General features: G+C 32.7%; 1 protein-coding gene across 1 annotated transcript; it reads left to right on the top strand.

Moving 5' to 3' along the window:
• Nucleotides 1-13,278: 13,278 nt before the first annotated feature.
• On the top strand, nt 13,279-15,543 carry LOC113754406 (cysteine-rich receptor-like protein kinase 10). The gene is made up of 7 exons (XM_027298808.1): nt 13,279-13,427; nt 13,589-13,723; nt 13,830-13,951; nt 14,050-14,260; nt 14,381-14,618; nt 14,796-14,943; nt 15,057-15,543. Exons 1-7 carry the CDS (start codon nt 13,403-13,405, stop codon nt 15,390-15,392), a joined length of 1,215 nt encoding a protein of 404 aa, XP_027154609.1. The 5' UTR covers nt 13,279-13,402; the 3' UTR covers nt 15,393-15,543.
• Nucleotides 15,544-18,521: the final 2,978 nt, after the last annotated feature.

Raw genomic sequence — 18,521 nt, 5'->3', positions numbered from 1 at the left:
TGCCCCTGTTCCATCCGTCCCTATCTAGGAATTCTGCCACCAAAAAATGGGGTCTGTCACTCTCCTCAGGAACCAATGCAGTTAAAGGGCCCAACTCGCACCACGTGTCCAACCAGAAATCTACCATTCCCGGGCCGAGACTCCATGAAATCTGCGCCTCCGCCACCTCCCGTATACCTAGCAATCGCTTCCATGTACCAGTCGGTCTTGTTACCGCCGCTTGCAACGGGTGCTGGTCCCCAATATACTTGGAGTACATAAAATCCGACCACAAGGAGCCCCTTTGGCGTAGCCTCCACCACAGTTTATGCGAGAAGGCTTTAACCATGTCCTCCAGCGACCTAACCCCTAACCCACCTTCCTCCGTGGGAAAACTATAAGAATGAGTAATACTATATAAGAATGAGTTTAGGGCAAAGATTTCAACCGCAAAGATGGGGCTATTTTGGAAATATGAGAGTATTTAAAGTGCAATTGGAGTATTGAATATGAATCATTATAGCTAATTTGGTTCTTTAATAATTCCTTATACTATATAAGAATGAGTTTAGGGCAAAGATTTCAACTGTAAAGATGGGGCTATTTTGGGAATATGAGAGTATTTAAAGTGCAATTGGAGTATTGAATATGAATCATTATAGCTAATTTGGTTCTTTAATAATTATTTAAATGTCCTCTTAGATATTTAAAGCTAGGGGTAAGTTTAACATGTGACCGATATTTGATTGAACATTGGGTACAATTGAATTCAACTTGTGTTTTAGTAAAATTACATAAAAACCCTTTTAATCATTTAATTGTATTGATATCCAAGTCTCTTAATTTCTTAAAGCCTTTCTCATCAGTTATTTGCAAACTTATGATATATAGATGTTAAGACACAATTAATGCTGATTAGTAGAGAAGTTTGGTTTCTTGGCTGTTGCCATAGTAATCCCCATCTATTAAAATTCATTTCATTTACTTATAACTTTGTTCCATTACAATCATATAGTCTATTTAATTCGGATGTTGTTATATTAGCTACCCATCTTTCCCATTTTGCAGCATCTTTCTCAATAGGTATGTTTTCTTTAGCTAATCTACTTTTTTGGTTGTAAGAAATATGTGATCTTGCAAGTTGTATGTGCAATACTTCTTTTAGTGTTTTAATTCAATTGTCCATGTTAGATAGACTTGATAGGGAGGAGATCACATTTATTAATTGTTATTTTTGGTTTAAAATAATTTTATCATCATAAATTTTTTCATTTATAGATTGCATCTATTTCTTTTGTTGTTTTAACTATTAGTTACTATAATTTTCAAATTGTTTGCTACTTTATTGATGATTCCATTTAGGCATTTTTCACTTCATTTGATTTCCCAATATGTTTAACTATCTACTTAAAAGTATGTACTTCATTACTTTTAATTCTTGAATTGAGTGGATTAAGATTTTTTTGAGGTAATTATTTGTCTAGATTAGTGTGTTAGTTATTGTATATTTTCGTAACTATGTCAAAAATTGATGTTTTGTGATTGTAACCCCTATCAAGAAGGAGATGCTTTGCTATATGTCCTAAATCATACAATAAATCATAATTGCTTGATTCGTCAATGTGGAGGTTTCATGATGATATGTCATTGGAATCAATATAAATTCAAGAATTTGGCTTGCAAGAACTAAAATTCCACTGGCAATAATTTCTTCAAGTATGCTAATTGTTCAAATCTCACTTATATGACAAGATAATGTGGTGGATTGCCCTCATATCAAGATCAAATTTAAACTAAATAACAAATTTTAATATCCCTAAAGTGCATGAGCAGATATAAGTAGATATTTTATTTTATCAGATTAAACGCAAAATGGTTGATCATATCTTATAATTATATTTCATTGCATATTATATTTTTTGACTCAATATGTAATTTATGATTTTTCTGTTTAATATTACATAATAAAAATGTCATACTTCAATTCTTATACTACAAAATACCAAATAATAATTATTAACTATCTTTAATTACAGATACTAAACTCCCGCGCGTGGCGCGGGCTTTTTCCCCTAGTATATATATATATATATATATATATAACATTTCTTTAATCTCGTGGATCTCGAAACGAGTGTTTGTGCATATGAGCAGAATTAGCTTGGGCTTGTAAACATATGTAAATCACAATAGAAATGTGCACACATAATCATTCTTACGTACACAAGGCAAGGAAAGAAAGACGGAAAAAAATGAATGTTTTCTACTTTTGTGTGCACATATGATTTTTCCTCTTGCATATGTCACAGTTAATTCAAAATGAACTCTTGGACTAATGATTGCTTGTGTCCCTAATCCCTTTATATTAGTCATTCATTGAAAAAGACCAAAATATAGAAGTAGTGAGAGGATTGTTCAATTGCAACTAACTATCTAATCTTATGGTATCTATTTTGTCTGGAAAATGGGTTGAGGGAAATCACAACTCAAGCTTGGCATCTAGTTACCTTTTGTGCTTGACACATACTGCCAACTAGCCGCACAGTTTCAAACCTCCTTAATAATCCTCTAAATAATCACATCTGCTGGTTTCCCAAGTTACCCCTTCGTTGGTGCTGGAAATTTTTCTATTTGGCTAAACTTTGACTAAAATGACTGAATTGACTAAAAACAAAAGTTAAAGGACTAAATTTGAATTAATAAAAAAAAGTTGAATGACTTAATAGTTGTTCACCCTTAACTAAACATGTATTTGAAGACCTTAAATGAAAATTACCATTTTAGTCCATTTTCTTTCGTGTTTTTTTGGTGAGTATGGCCCCTAATCCATCACCATTTGCCATTTAGTCCCTTATCTTTGTCAGAATTGACAATGTAGGACAACTAAGTTTTACCAAAAATATATATTGCGGGTTAATTGAACAATCACGTCAATTGCAAGTGCGCCATTAACATAATAATGCAAATGTAGAATTTGGTCCTAAGGTCTTAACCAGTGTGGCCTTTTACTTATCATGGTAAACTAGTAAAATTATTTAATTACCATACACATGTGCTTTAAAGCGAGTCAAATAATACATACATACATATATGTGTGTGTATGTATATATATATGTATGTATTGTATGTATGTATATGTCTAAATACATATACATATATACATATGTTGGGCTCTGAGAGAGCCAAACTCGGGGAAAATTTAACCATGAGCTAGAATGGGAATCACAACCATGGGTTTGACACCACATCCAACCCAAAACCTTAAGGCATTGGGTTTATGGATCATTCCCACTTATATGTTCCTCATTCTACTTATCTCTTTTCGATGTGAGATATTGATTCACACTTGATATCCCAACAACATATATATAAACAAAACAAGTAAATAAATTCAAAAACCACATTATATGCCTTTATTGTGAATAACTTATATCGCGATCAATGTGAAATGGCAACAACCGAGATTTCAACCACCACTGTAATTGTGAACCATTCTTGGAAGTAATGGATGAATGGAACACCGCTAGCTTTGGTGGATCCTAGTTGTTGAAAAATAATCCGAACAATGCTAACAATATTGAAGATATAATTTGAGCAAGTTTGAGTCTTTTTAAATAATACTGATCTAAGAAATTATTTCAGAAAGTTGAAATGTTCCCCAAAGATTAAATAATCCTTCTTCCTATAAACAAAAAAGAACAGAAACAACAAATATTGTATAAACCCATCAAAAAAGGATAAAAGGGAATCGAGAGAAGAAGGAGGAGAGAGTGAGCTACCAGGAAAGAACAACTGGAGTTTTGTGTTATGAATGTGCTTTCTAAACTATGAGTGGCAGGTATTTATAGGCCTCAAGAAAGCTATGTTGGAAAAGGGATAAAATTTCGGTAACAAACGAAACGTTGCTAGGAGATAAAATTTTATCATCTGGTGGAAAGAGTCATCTATTAAAAGGATAAAACTTTATCCGTAAAGTTTAAGATAAAATCCATTTTTCACCGTAAATGTACAAATAAAAATTTACTTTATGGTAGAAAAACTAAAGAAGTAAAGCTTACTTTTGAAAACAGAAGCACTTAATTTTAAAAAATGAAAAATAAAGGTGATGGATGGGCAACTTTTATGGTTATACATACAATTAGATGTCATCAATTTTTGGTAAGCATAAATTTGATGCAAAGAAAAACTAACCCTACCCTCTTTTCTTGGTTTTTTGAAATATTTAGTTATGTCACTATAAGGACATTTTGGGGTTATTGAAGTTAATTTATCACTAGATAAATTAATTTTCTTCCCTTAGTTATCGATAGGGGAAGCTTTTGATATTATCTAACAACCAAGAGAAAGGCAGCTGCTATTTAAAAATTAAGAGTAGAGATCCTTGACTTTGCAAAAACTAGAGGGGAGGTTAGTGTAATTTACCCTAAGTTCTACTACTTCTAGCTCTAGATCTTTCTGGTCTTGTGACTCTATCCTCGATATAGTTCAATAGAAAAGTTCCTTTATAAGCCTCTCGTGGCTCTTTTGGCTAGCTCTCTCACCTAGTATGGATGTAGAATGTAGGTTGGATGAGGTGTTGGCATGTTGTGAGAAGAATTGTTGAGCATGAGAACTACAAAGGCCATGTTAGGCCTTTCCTCAATGTCTTCTTGAGCATAGAGGGAAGCCAATATGGATGCTCTGAAAGGGCTTCATCTCTTGCACAAAGTCTACTTCACTAGTGTTGTAAATAATTGAGTATTTTAAAAGATTTTATTCTACATTGGAAAACCAAACAGATTTCCAATCACCTTTTAAGGCTTAGTTTCTTATTGAGCTTGTGTTAGGTTAATAACTAGTGTGGGCTTACACGCACGAAAGGGAAGTTGAATTGGGCCTATCTACTGCAAATTGATAGATTTAGTCCCCTTACATGTGTGTTAAGCACAACCTAATTTTTTACTTCATTTTTTTCACCTGAAGTAAATTTTTATTTGTACGTTTACGGTGAAAGGATTTTATCTTAAACTTTACGGATAAATTTTTATCCCTACAACAAATGACTCTTTCCATCAAATGATAAAATTTTATCTCTTAGCAATGTTTCTTTGATTGAAAATCAAGAAACTATCCTTTGTTTTGTTACAAAAATCAGAACTCTAATGTTTCATTTGTTACTGAAATTTTACTCTTTTTCCGATGTAGCTTTCTTGAGCCCTATAAATACTAGTCACTCCTAGTTTAGAAAGCACACTGACAACACAAAGCTCCAGTTGATCTTTTTTGGCAGCTTACTCTCTCCTTCTTCTTCTCTCCATTCCATTTTCTCCTTCTCTACTGGGTTTATATGATATTTGTTGTTTCCATTCCTTCTTGTTTATAAGAAGAATGATTGTTTAATCTTGGGGAAACATTTCAACTTCGTGAAATAGTTTCTTAGGATAGTGCTGTTTAGCACGACTCAAACTTGCTCAAATTACATCTTCAATATTGTTAGCATTGTTTGGATTATTTTCCAACAATCTAAGACACTATGGCCTCTGACAATGTTAGTAGATCGTATTCATCATCCGCATCAGTTGCAGTCGCAATGCCATTCGCCAAGCCTTTTCCAGACATCTCCAAAATTGAAGTTTTCGCTAACAAAAACTTCAAAAGGTGGCAAGAATGTGTACACTCACAGCTCGACATCCATGGAGTTGCCTATGCACTGACTGATGCTCAACTTGCTGTAACTACAGATGCTAAGTCACAAGAGTCATGGCAATATGCCAATAAGGTATGTCAACATACTATTTTGCAAACACTTTCTAATGAATTATTTGACGTATACTCCAGCTGCAAGGGAGACAAAACTATCTGGGAAGCTTTGATAACAAAGTTTACAGCAAAAGATGCAACAATCAAAATTTTGTCGTTGCAAAGTACTACCAGTGGCAAATGACCAATGACATCGAAATGAAGTGTCAAATCATAGAGTACCAAATGCTTTTCAAAGATTTGAAAAATGAAAACATTAGTCTGCCTGAGAAATTTGTTGCAAGCATGCTAATTGAAAACTGTCAGAATCATGGACTAATTACAAAAAGAACTTGAAGCACAAGCAGAAAAATTACACCATTGAGGAACTTGTGAAACACATCTTTATTGAAAATTCTAATAGGAAGGAATTAAGAGCTGTCAAAGCCAAGTAGATGGCTTTCAAAGCCAACTTGGTACAAAACAACAATAAAAGGTACACTAACAAGTCCCAAAATTACAAGCCCAAAAATCCCAACTGTAAGAAAAATAGAGACAATTGCAACGTTTGTGGAAAATCAGGACACCATGCTGCCCAATATAGATACAGAGATAGAGGCGAAAAAGCAAATGCTAATCCTCCTAAGTTTAATTTAACCGAAGGAGATGAAATAATTGATGTAGTTATTATCAAGTGAACATTGCAGACAATATGAAAGAATGGGTGGTAGAATCTAGGGCTATTCGGCACATATCTGTAAATCGAGAAGCATTTACCTTCTATACTCCAATAGGGGATGATGAAGATGTGGTCTACCTTGGAGATTCATAAACTACTAAAGTTCTGAGTAAAGGCAAAGTGCTCTTGAAACTCACTTTAGGAAAAACTTTGGCGGTGCATAGGCCAAACATTCTGGCAAACCTGATTTTTGTGGCTTTGCAAGGAAAAGTTAGGGTGAAAGTGTCATTCGAATCAAATAAAATTGTAATGACAAAAATAATGTGTTTGTGGGTGAAGGCTATTGTAACCAGGGACTTTTTGTACTTAACATTTTCTATATGATCAATGAAAATGCCTCTTCTTCTGCTTATATTGCTGATTCCATTTCTTTATGCTATGTTAGTTTAAGACATGTTAACACTAGCTATATCAAGAAAATACAAACTATGACTAGAGGAGGTAAAAAATATAATATAATTTTTATAAATGATTATTTTAGATATACCGAACTGTACTTATTTAGAAATAAAGATGACACTCATAATACCTTTTTATCTTATAAGTCTGAAGTAGAAAATTAACTTAAGAAGAAAATGAAAGGAATTAGATATGATAAGGGGGGTCAATACTTAGCCTTAGATAAATTTTGTAAACATGAAGGTATAATATATGAAATAACACCTCCTTATTTACCAAAATCTAATGGGGTAGTTGAAAGGAAAAATAGTACACTAAAAGAAATGATGAATTCCATGTTAATTAGTTCTCATACTTTTGATAATTTGTAGGGAGAAGCTATATTACCTACATGTTACCTACAAAATAAAATTTCACATAAAAAAACTGGCAAAAAACCTTATGAGTTACAAAAAAATTATAAACCAAATTTAAAATATTTAAAAGTATGGGGGGTGTCTTACTCAAGTATTATTGCCTGAACCTAAAAAAAGAAAATTAGGTTCTAAAACTTCTGATTATATATTTATTGGATATGCTAAATATAGTGTTGCATATAGGTTTCTTGTTTTAAGAAGTGATGTGCTTGATTGTAATATAATTATTGAGACAAAGAATGCTGAGTTCTTTGAACATATTTTCTCACTATCTAATAAAACTTCTCATGTATGTGTTGAAATAAATAGAGAAATAACCTCTAATGAGGAATTGAGAAGGAATAAAAGACTAAGAAAAGAATTTTCTTATGCAAATGATTTTCAAACCTTTCTTGTTGATAATGATTCTTTCACTTATTTTGATACTATTTCTTCTTCCGATTGCAAGTTTTGGAAAGAAGCAATTAAATCTGAAATTAATTCTATTATGAAAAATAAAATCTGAACTTTGGTAGATTTATCCATTGGTGCAAACCTATTGGTTGCAAATGGATTTTTAAAAGAAAATATAATTCTAATGGCTCTATAGAAAATTACAAAGGTCGTTTAGTAGCAAAAACATTTTCTCAAAAAGGAAATATTGACTATTTTGACACATTTGCACCAATAATACGAATTTCTTCCATTCGTATTTTATTTGTTTTGGTTTCTATCTATAAATTTTTGTTCATCAGATGGATGTTAAAGCAGCCTTTTTAAATGTTGATTTAGAAGAAAAAATTTACATGACTCAACCTAAAGGTTATGTTGTAATTGGACAAGAAAATAAGGTTTGTAAATTAGTTAAATCTCTTTATGATCTAAAACAAGCTCCTAAACAATGGTATGAAAATTTTGATCAAGTTTTGATAAGAGAAGGATTTTCATCTGTAGATATTAACGTTGTAAATGATCAATATATAATAATTAGCTTATATGTGGATGACATGCTTATATTTGGTACAAGGCTAAATATTGTTAATAGTACTAAGATTTTTTGTCTTCTAATTTTGATATGAAAGATTTGGGTGAATAAAAAATGATATTGGGTGTTAAAATCATAAGGAGAGGTGATGGTATAATGTTGTCACAAGAACATTATATAGAGAGATTTCTTGGGAAGTTTGAAATTTTTGATGTGACACCTATAAGTACCCCTTATGATGCTAACACTCAATTCAAAAAAAATAATGGTGACTCAATTGGTCAGTCTAAATATGCTCAAATTATTGGGAGTCTGATGCATTCGATGAATTTCATAAAACCTGATATAGCTTATGCCGTGTGTAGACTGAGTAGATATACTCACAATCCCATTAGGAAGCTTGGTTTGCACTAGTCAAACTAATGAAATATTTGAGAGGTACGATGGATTATGGTATCTTGTATTGTGGATTTTCCAATGTATTAGAGGGATACAGTGATGTTAATTGGATCTTTGATTCAAATGAGACAAAATCTACTAGTGGTTATGTGTTCATCCTTGATTGTGGTGCAATAACATAGAATCAGTTAGACAGACAATCATTGCTAGATCAACTATGAAATCAGAGCTTATAACTCTTGAGCTGGTTGGTTCTAAAGCCAATTGGTTGAGAAATTTATTGACCAATATTCCACCAACTAAGAACCTTTTGCCTCCTGTGTCTATATACTGTGATTGTCTAGCAGCAATTGCTATTATTAAAAACAAGTCCTATAATTATAAAAGTCGACACATGAAATTGAAACATGATATCGTAAAGCAAATACTTAGAGATGAATAATTTTCACTGATTTTGTAAAGTCAGAGTTGAACTTAGCCGATACTAAGCCTGGGAGAAGAAAATTAATTCTTTAAACTATAGGAGAAATGGGACTTAAGCTAATAAATTGTCAATAAAGATGGTTGCCCAACCTATGTGATTGGATTACCATCTTTAAGGTTCATATGGGTAATAACAAGTCAATATTGACTATAAAACACTTCGAATTTAAGTCCCTTCTGAGGTGAGTGTTTTGACTACTAGTAGCTGTGAGGTTGAGTTTAAAACTTTTAACGAATGCATATTCCTTTGAGATGGTGCATTTAAGCAGTATACACTTAATGAATTCACCTATATGAAAATGGAGTGAGCTGCTCCAATAAGATATTTTTAACCGAATCTTTAGAGCTCTCATGAATAATCAGATAGGTGCATGGCCTAAAAGCACAAAATAGCTTTAAACAGTAAATTGTGGGTTGCAATGTGATTGATAAAATCTCTGTCATACATCAAGAGTTATTGGTTTATAGAAATTCATATTTCACTAATAATTCTGTTGGTCATGTTTTGTCAATCTAAGTTTGATTGATAATCCAAAAGACACCAAACTAATTACATTACACCCAAACAAATCTAGCAGATTATTTTTTAATTTACTCTTTTGTCCAAGACCTTTTGAAGTAGGAAGGAGATTGTTGTAAATAATTGAGTATTTCAAAAGATTTTGTCCCACATTAGAAAGCCAAAGAGACTTCCAATCACCTTTTAATGTTTAGTTTCTTATCAGACTTGTGCTAAGTTGGTAATTAGTGTGGGTTTGTGCGCATGAGAGGAAAGTTGAGTTGGACCTATCTAGTGCAAATTGATGGATTTGCCTCCCTGTAGTTCTCTAAAACAGAAAAGATCCAGAGTAGAAAGTAAGTACGAACTATAGCGGATTAAATTACACTAACCTCCCCTCTAGTTTTTGCACAGTCAAGGATCTCTACTCTTAATTTTTAAATAGCAGCTACCTTTCTCTTGGCTGTTAGATAATATCAAAAGCTTCCCCTATCGATAATTAAGGGAAGAAAATTAATTTATCTAGTGATAAATTAACTTCAATATCCCCAAAATGCCCTTATAGTGACATAAGTAAATATTTCAAAAATCTGAGAAAAAAAGGTAGGGTAAGTTTTTCTTTGCTTCAAATTTATGCTTACCAAAAATCGATGACATCTAATTGTATGTATAACCATAAAAGTTGCCCATCCATCACCTTTGTTTTTCATTTTTTAAAATTAAGTGCTAAGTGCTTCTGTTTTCAAAAGTACATTCACAATACTTTTTTTCTGTATTAACTTTCAGTCTTAATTTTGTTATTTAGTGTTCACATATATATATAAGTTGGGATTTCATAGGATTAAAGAATTTGATAACTGTAGGGTTAAACATATCTCATTTTGTTTGAATCTATTTTATTATAGGAGCAGATACACGTGCACAACTATTTATTTTGATAGGTAAGAATAAAAAATTAATCTACAATATATAATAAAACCACAAATAGAGAAAGTCTTCGAATTTCATGAATTAAACTTTTTTCTTTTTCTTCCTTCTGTGAGAAAATAAAAACTCTTTGTTTTGACAACTTTCTTTGGTTTAATATGAAGAATATGAACAAGAAAAGTAAAGGCTAAAGTTGTAATTTCAAAAAATAATAGATTGTGGTTGGATGAAAATTATTGGTAATGGAGATCTTGTTATTTTAAATCAAGAGAGGAGGTCCCTAACTTTTCAAAAACTAAAGGAGAAGTTAGTGTAATTTATCCTAGAACTTATTGAATATTTTTATTTCCTAAACTTTGGATATAGAACCCAAACTTCTCTAGACTGAAATTTGAGCCTGCAATCCAGCTTTCTCTTTTCTAGATGCAAAAGTTTGTTAGAGCTTTTTTAGTTCCATGTTGAAGACTAGGGGTGAAATACATATATATATATATACATATCTATATTTTGGTAATAAAAAGTTTGGATAGATCTGGTTCCTGTCACCACCACGAAATATGGCATATTAGGTTAATGAAAAAAATTTTTGTTTAGGATTGAAAGCATTAAACCCTCTTTGAATTTTATCCCCAGTTACACTTTATTTTTCTCCTCCCTCCCCTTCAACTCAATAAATAGGCATATTGCCCCATTGCTTTATATATTTAGGACAAAAGTACTCATTCCATATTATTTATTATTTATTCTTTTTTCTCTTTTTTGTCCTTTTTCTTCTTGTCCATTTTTTTAATTTTTTTGGGTTTTCTTCCTTCTCTCATGTGACTAACTGCTTTCTTCTCTTTACTATTATTATTTACATTTTATTTTTTATTTTTTATTTTTTTGATCCCATACCCTTCCTACCCGCAACTAACAAGTGCATGATTTGAATTCTAAACTTGACAATTGGGAAGACTCTAATAGCTTGATTTTAATTTTCTTGAACTTATTCTTTATTTATTTCTATATTTATAACTTTTTGTTATTAGAATTAATAATGATATAAAGTCTATATACAACCAAGTATATATTATCTATATGCATAAACTATTTCATATATTATTTAAATCAATACGTTTAGAGTTTAAAATAAATTAATTTTTAATGACAAATATAACAAATTCAGATTGAAATAATATGGTAGTTAATCAACAATTAAAAAACGTAAATAAAAATATTAGTTACTCGGGATGTACTTTTAAATATTAAGTAATTTAAAGTCCTAGTCTGTTAATATCTTTTTAAATAGTCAAATTGCTAGTAATATACACTCTTATAATGACATGCATATATTAATTTTTTACCGGTTTGTCTTGAATTTTCTAATAGAGTAAATAAATAAAACAAGAATGAATTCTTCGAGGAAATTCCTTGGAGAAATTAGGTACATTTGGAAAATTCTTCGAGGAAGACTTGTACTCGCTTAAAGGAGACACGGCAGTTGAGTTGACTGGACCTCGATCCCAGTATCCGGTTTTATTAATCTGCAGAATATCGTGCAAAAAAGACAAAGCATGGAAGTGTGGGGCGTCCTCACTTTTTCACTCCCGTCAGCATCAACGACAAAGACTTTCGTTACTTTCCTGATTCCTGTTTTCACACAAGAAAGAACGTCGAAGCAGGATGACCAGCTAATCTTTCAGAATTCTTCCTAAGTGACTTCGTTCCCTGTTATAGTGGATTTCATACTAATATCTCAAGGATCAAGCAGGCCTGAATACAAAAATTTTCAACTGTTTACTTTTGGTCATCTGCTTGATTCTGATCAAAATGATCTACAGAAGCGTATTGTTCTCGTGTTTCCCGCTAATTTGTTTGATTAGCTTCAACACGGGACTGATTTATGCCGATTATTGGTGCGTAAATCCTAACACCACTGCTGGCAGAAGGTATACAGACAACTTGAATTTCCTCCTTTCCACTCTATCCTCAAATGCTTCTTTGGCAAGCAGGAATGGCTTCTACAATTTCACTGCTGGCCATGACCCCTCTAACATGGTCTACGGCCTATTTAATTGTCGAGGTGATGTGAATCCCGATGGTTGTGGACGATGTGTAGCAAACGCCCGTGAGGATATTCTAAAGACATGCTGGAATCAAACGACGGTTTTTATGTTATACGACGAGTGCTTGTTGCGTTATTCAAATGAGTCCATGTTCCCCTGGACCGATCAGGGGATCATCTTCTATAGGGTGAATACACAGAATGCCACTGATCCAGACAAGTTCAACCAGGTCTTAAGTCATATGATGAATGACATAGCAAGTCAGGCTGCAAATGTTCGGTCAGGGAAGAAATTTGCTATCAAAGAAGAGGATTATTCCCCATTTCAGAGGAGATTATACGCCCTTGGACAGTGTACTCCAGATCTTTCCAGTCTTGACTGCGAGAATTGCCTTAGAAGCGCCATTTCTCAAATACCCACATACTGTAATAACCGTCAGGGCTGTAGAGTTGCGCTTTTTAGCTGCAATATTAGGTATGAACTCTACAAGTTTTACAATTCTATAAGCCCAGCACCCGAGCCTGCATTGAGTCATCCTCCTACTCCTCCTCCTCCACTTCCTCCTTCCAATTCTACTAGTAGTGAAGGTAAGTTCCAGTTCTTAACAAAATGATATGAATTTATCTGAACTCTTAATTGTAATTTTGTTTTAGGATTAGTTAGTAATTCAAGTCTTTCACACTTGTAGCTATTGAGCCACACCTGGTAGTCAACAGCTATATTCATCAAGTTCTCACGTGGATTGTATAGAATTCATTACTTTTTTGCAGCCAATTGCTCGCTTAATGAAGCAGCGGAAGAAGAAATCCCGAATCTTTTTCTCTATATATAACTATGAAAACCACAAAAATCTCCATTGGTCAGTTATTTTGACAGAATCCAGTATGGGAATTTAAACTGTCTTATTTGTTAAAGATTTTAAAAGAATAAATGGATCTGAACATTTCACTTTTCAAATCCTTGCCTACTTTACTTTAAAAACAGATTTTTGAGCTAAAGAGCTTTTATTGATTTATTCAGAGGGGGGCGGAATCTCAACACAAACAATTGTTGCAATTGTTGTCCCAATATCTCTTGCCATTGTGCTATTGGTCGTGGGCTTTAGCATAGCAAGGAGACCCAGGAAGCCATATTTTGCCATTATGGAAACAAGCGGTAAATTATAAGGACTAAGAAGTGCAGTTGCAGTAAACACATTTACCATTCTTAAAGGGTCGATTCATTTAATTTTCACTAAGCAATTGTACCATTTTTGCTGCAGGTGCAAGTGAAATCTCAACCGCAGAATCATTACAATATAACCTCAGTGATATTCAAGCCGCCACGAACAACTTTGCCGTTGGAAACAGAATTGGAGAAGGTGGATTTGGACCTGTATACAAGGCGCGTTAAGTTTAAGCCATTTTCAAGTATGCTGAAAATTTATGAATATGATCGTTGTAAATCAAAATTTTGCTTATACTTTGTTAATTTGCAATCAGGGTACACTTCATAATGGACAAGAGATAGCTGTGAAAAGGCTATCAAGAAGCTCAGCTCAAGGCACAGAAGAATTTAAAAACGAAATTGCCCTGGTTGCTAGGCTTCAACACAGAAACTTGGTCCGACTACTTGGTTTCTGCTTGGAAGGAGAAGAAAGAATACTCATCTATGAATTTGTGACCAACAAAAGTCTTGACTACTTTCTCTTTGGTTAGGTTCCAGTCAAACACCCTTGATTTATTTTGGAATTGATTGTCTAGTCTTTTTTGGAAATTAACTTTTGTAGTTAAAGAAACTAACAAAGATGTGTCATGTTTGTTGATGGTATAGACCCAGAAAAGCAACCACTTTTGGACTGGTCAAGACGATTCAAGATCATAGGAGGAATAGCAAAAGGACTTCTTTATCTTCATGAAGATTCTCGACTTAGGATTATACATCGTGATCTTAAAGCCAGTAACGTATTATTAGACAGAAATATGAATCCAAAGATCGCTGATTTTGGCTTGGCAAGGCTCTTTGGAGTTGATCAATCTGAAGGAAATACAAGTAAAATCGCAGGGACATAGTAAGTTCTGCACCCACATCTTGTTATCTACATGGTTATATGATTGTAATAACACAATGATCCCTCTATCTTTAAAACTCTAATATTTAATTACATTCTCTACATTTTGTCATCATCAGTTTTAAATTTTCAAATTGCTGAATCCTGAAGTTTATTACAAATGGTTCTAATTTGTAGTGGTTACATGGCTCCTGAATACTTGCACGGCTTGTTCTCTGTAAAATCAGACGTGTTCAGTTTTGGTGTTCTAATTTTAGAAATTCTGAGTGGCAAGAAGAACAGTCAGTTCAACCAAGCTCAAGGAGGAGATGACCTTCTAAGCTATGTAAGTGCAAAATAAACATCTCATTTTCTTGGAATTCTCATTGGAGAGCGCTTTGTATACATTTGAATGAGACAATTTTATTCCACTATCATCACTTGCAATACATATTGCAGGCTTGGAGACAATGGAGGGATGGAACACCATTAGCATTGGTAGATCCAACAATCGGAGATACATATGCAAGAAATGAAGTTATTCGAAGCATCCATGCTGGCTTGCTGTGCGTTCAAGACGAAATTGAACGAAGGCCAACCATGGCTTCAATAGTTCTCATGCTCAATAGTAACTCTATAACGTTGCTTGCACCAAATCCGCCTGCATATTTTGGTCGTAGTAGAACACAAAGTTCACCTAACGATTTACCAGTATCTGATTCATCTACCAGCACCAAGTCAGCACCAAACCCGTCTATCAACGAAGTTTCAATCACTGAGTTACATCCCAGATAAACAACAGCAGAATGATAGACACCTCGAATCACGTCAAGTAGTTGCATAGGGAAAATTTGTCAAGATTTTGTAAGTTCATTTTTTAATTTATTGTTTTGTACTCTGCAGGTTTTTATCTGAATTCTAGTACAGAAAGGTCATGAATTTTGTATCCAAGAGGTGTAATAGGTTAGTGGCATTCTTCACTTTCGGTGCTTTGAGCATTTACTTGCAATTAGTGATCAAGTGCTCTAGACAATGGTATTGAAAGATTGGAAGACAGCGTTATAGTTGCATTTGTCTCCTTATTGATTATTACTAATTGATGCTAAGCCGAGTGCTAATTTTTGACCATGTGCAAGAGCCGATTGCTTTTGTCTGCTTAGGCTCATTGATAGGAGAGGTTTTGATATGACCAGCCATCCAGACTATGTAGTCTCCGGCCGCAGTTGCTTTGGAGAATCCAGAGACGATGGTCAACTGCAAAGCCGCCAGAGTGTAATGACCATTTCAATTGGAAAAGAAAATATAGATGGTTTGACGATGGGATATATGATAAAAAAAAGAATAGCACAAACAAGTATAATAATTGGATGACAGCGGGGATAGATTGACCTTCAAATGATTGGGCAAAGCTTTCTGTCTTACCCTGATTTAAGAAAAATACATGCTTGTGGTCATCAGAATTAGGCTTTTATTCTCAAAACATACTACTTCATTATGCTTTTGGTTTATAACGTTTAGATTCGGAATGCTTTGCTACAGTGACTTGCATTATATATATATATATATAGCTAGAAGGGCTATTTCAATAGCAGCATCCAAAATGCCTATACGGACTCAATTCATTATTTCGAGATAAGGGATAAATAAAATAAAACCAATAGAAATAAGTCTTGGGAAATTGCAATTTTTTTTAATTTTAGACAGAATATTTCCTTTTTTTTTCCTTCATCCCTTGCATTGAAAGAACATATTTCAAAATGATATGATTCAACCTCAAACCTATTTAAATGTAACAAATAACAGCGGAGCTCGAGAATTGATGTGTATTCGAATCATAGGAACTAGCAATATATATATATACTAGGAAAGTGCAGGTACATTGCGTGTGTTTTGTTGCACTAAAACTTGTCATGCTTCTATGTTATATATACTGTAGGCAAAGAATTAACAAAAAAGTAAATAGAAACGCTTATTTTAAAAGTTACCTTTTCTATGAAGCCATGTTGACTAATTGTGTGTTCAATTTTTTTTCCTTATTACTGTTTTTCCTTCAAATGATCTCTAATCTTTTCATTTCTTTTATAACCATTTGTCTTTATTTGTTAGCTATAATGTGTTGATGCATAAACTTCTAGAAAGACATAAACAATTATTGTGATAAATAAGATATTGTATGATACTTTGCTTTCAAGTTATTTGTGTAAAATGACAAATATGGTTACTATAAAAATGTAAATGCCATAATTGATAGAATCCGTTTGAGTGCCTATAAATCATTTGATAGGTAAGTATCACCTATAAGTGGCCTTTTTATGAAACTAAGAAATGAGAAAAAGGTATAATAAAGAACTTGGTCTAAACTACCACTAAACTGATTTGATGTAAAACACAAAAGAGTCCACAAATTGCAGTAGAAAAGATGAAACAGAACTAATACTATAAAATGAGAAGAAAAACTTCTAATTAGTGACATACTTGATGTAAAAATTTAATTCAACAGGATGTCCCATAGAAGTGCTTGGGCATATGGAATCATAACATCATATTTTTAGTGCGAAAAAAAAGAAAATTATTTTTGTACAACACTGTTAACAATATTGATGTAATATTTAGTATGTATTCATTTGTTGAAAGTCATGCACATATCAATGGATATGATGGTGGATAAAACTTGATTGCACACGTTTGATAAAATATAATAAGCCACATAGGTTAAAAGAAGAAGAGATAGCATAGACTTGCTAATTGAGACCTTTTTTTCGTAAATTTATGTTTGTATGCATAAAATCTATTTACATTTTTTTAGTGTGTAAGTGCTGAGATCTCCTACGTGCACTCCCTCCCTCCATACTAGCCAACCCATCCCATCCCACAACATAAAATATATTTACTTAATGCTATTTTTGATAGCTTAAAGATTTAAATATAAAAAAGGTAAGAAATGATATAACTTTATAAAAAGTTTTGGAACAAACATACATGTATATATGTGTGTGCGGGTTTTTTGTTCTTTCATTTTAAAGTCATAAGTTTGTACTTAACTTGATTTTTTTTCATAAGCAGCTGTTTTAGTAATATCAACCGAAACTTTAATTTAAGGATTTGCTAGTTAGTGCAATTATTAAGTTATAGAGCTTCCAAATTGATTCTATACATGTTGGCCAGCGATAGGATTCAAAATTGGATAAGCATAAGACTTCATAAAGAGGAAAATATTATACTGTCTGGAATGCAATATTTGCTAAACAATCGATATGTGAAGAAGTTTTCATTCCATTAAGTCAAGCTTCTTAATGGGTTTTGTGATTCCTATCTTCATTATCAACTTACAATAAAATTAGGAGAAAGAAAATTTGTGTTTATGAGATTGTTTCCTTAATACTCTCTTCTAATATAAACTTGAAAAGTATAATAAGATTGACCTGAAAATTCATCCCTACTGATACCAAGTAACATTTAGTATCTACCAAAGAAGGTTACATTTTCAAAGGAAAGCGAACAATTCAAGAACTCCAAAAAAAAAAAAATAGGAAGTCCACATACTATTAAGAATTAGCAAAACTCAAAGTTGGTGCACGTAAATTAATTAACCTTCAAACTCATATAGTATTCATGTAGAAGGAGCATTACGAATCTAATTTTGTATGCACAACCAATTACGTATAGAGCTAAATACTTGTGAACAAAGACAATTAATGTTTTTTTTTCTCCAGATAATAGCATAGAATTTGAGGAAAAATTTAGAATCCCAAAAAAAAAAGGAAAAAAAGGCAAAGTACATGAAGTTAATTTAAGACTTATTCCACACATTTCATACCTCAAAACTTTTTCATGTCTGCTGCATAATAACAATACAAAATCTAAAATCAATCTTTTTGAATAGCTGATGGTGTCATGACATGATCCCTTCTCATCAAGTTATTT

Source organism: Coffea eugenioides, chromosome 11, assembly GCF_003713205.1.
Source record: "Coffea eugenioides isolate CCC68of chromosome 11, Ceug_1.0, whole genome shotgun sequence".
NCBI lineage: Eukaryota > Viridiplantae > Streptophyta > Magnoliopsida > Gentianales > Rubiaceae > Coffea > Coffea eugenioides.
Note: the sequence above shows the minus strand (reverse complement) of the source record. Positions and strands in the feature narration are given on the sequence as shown.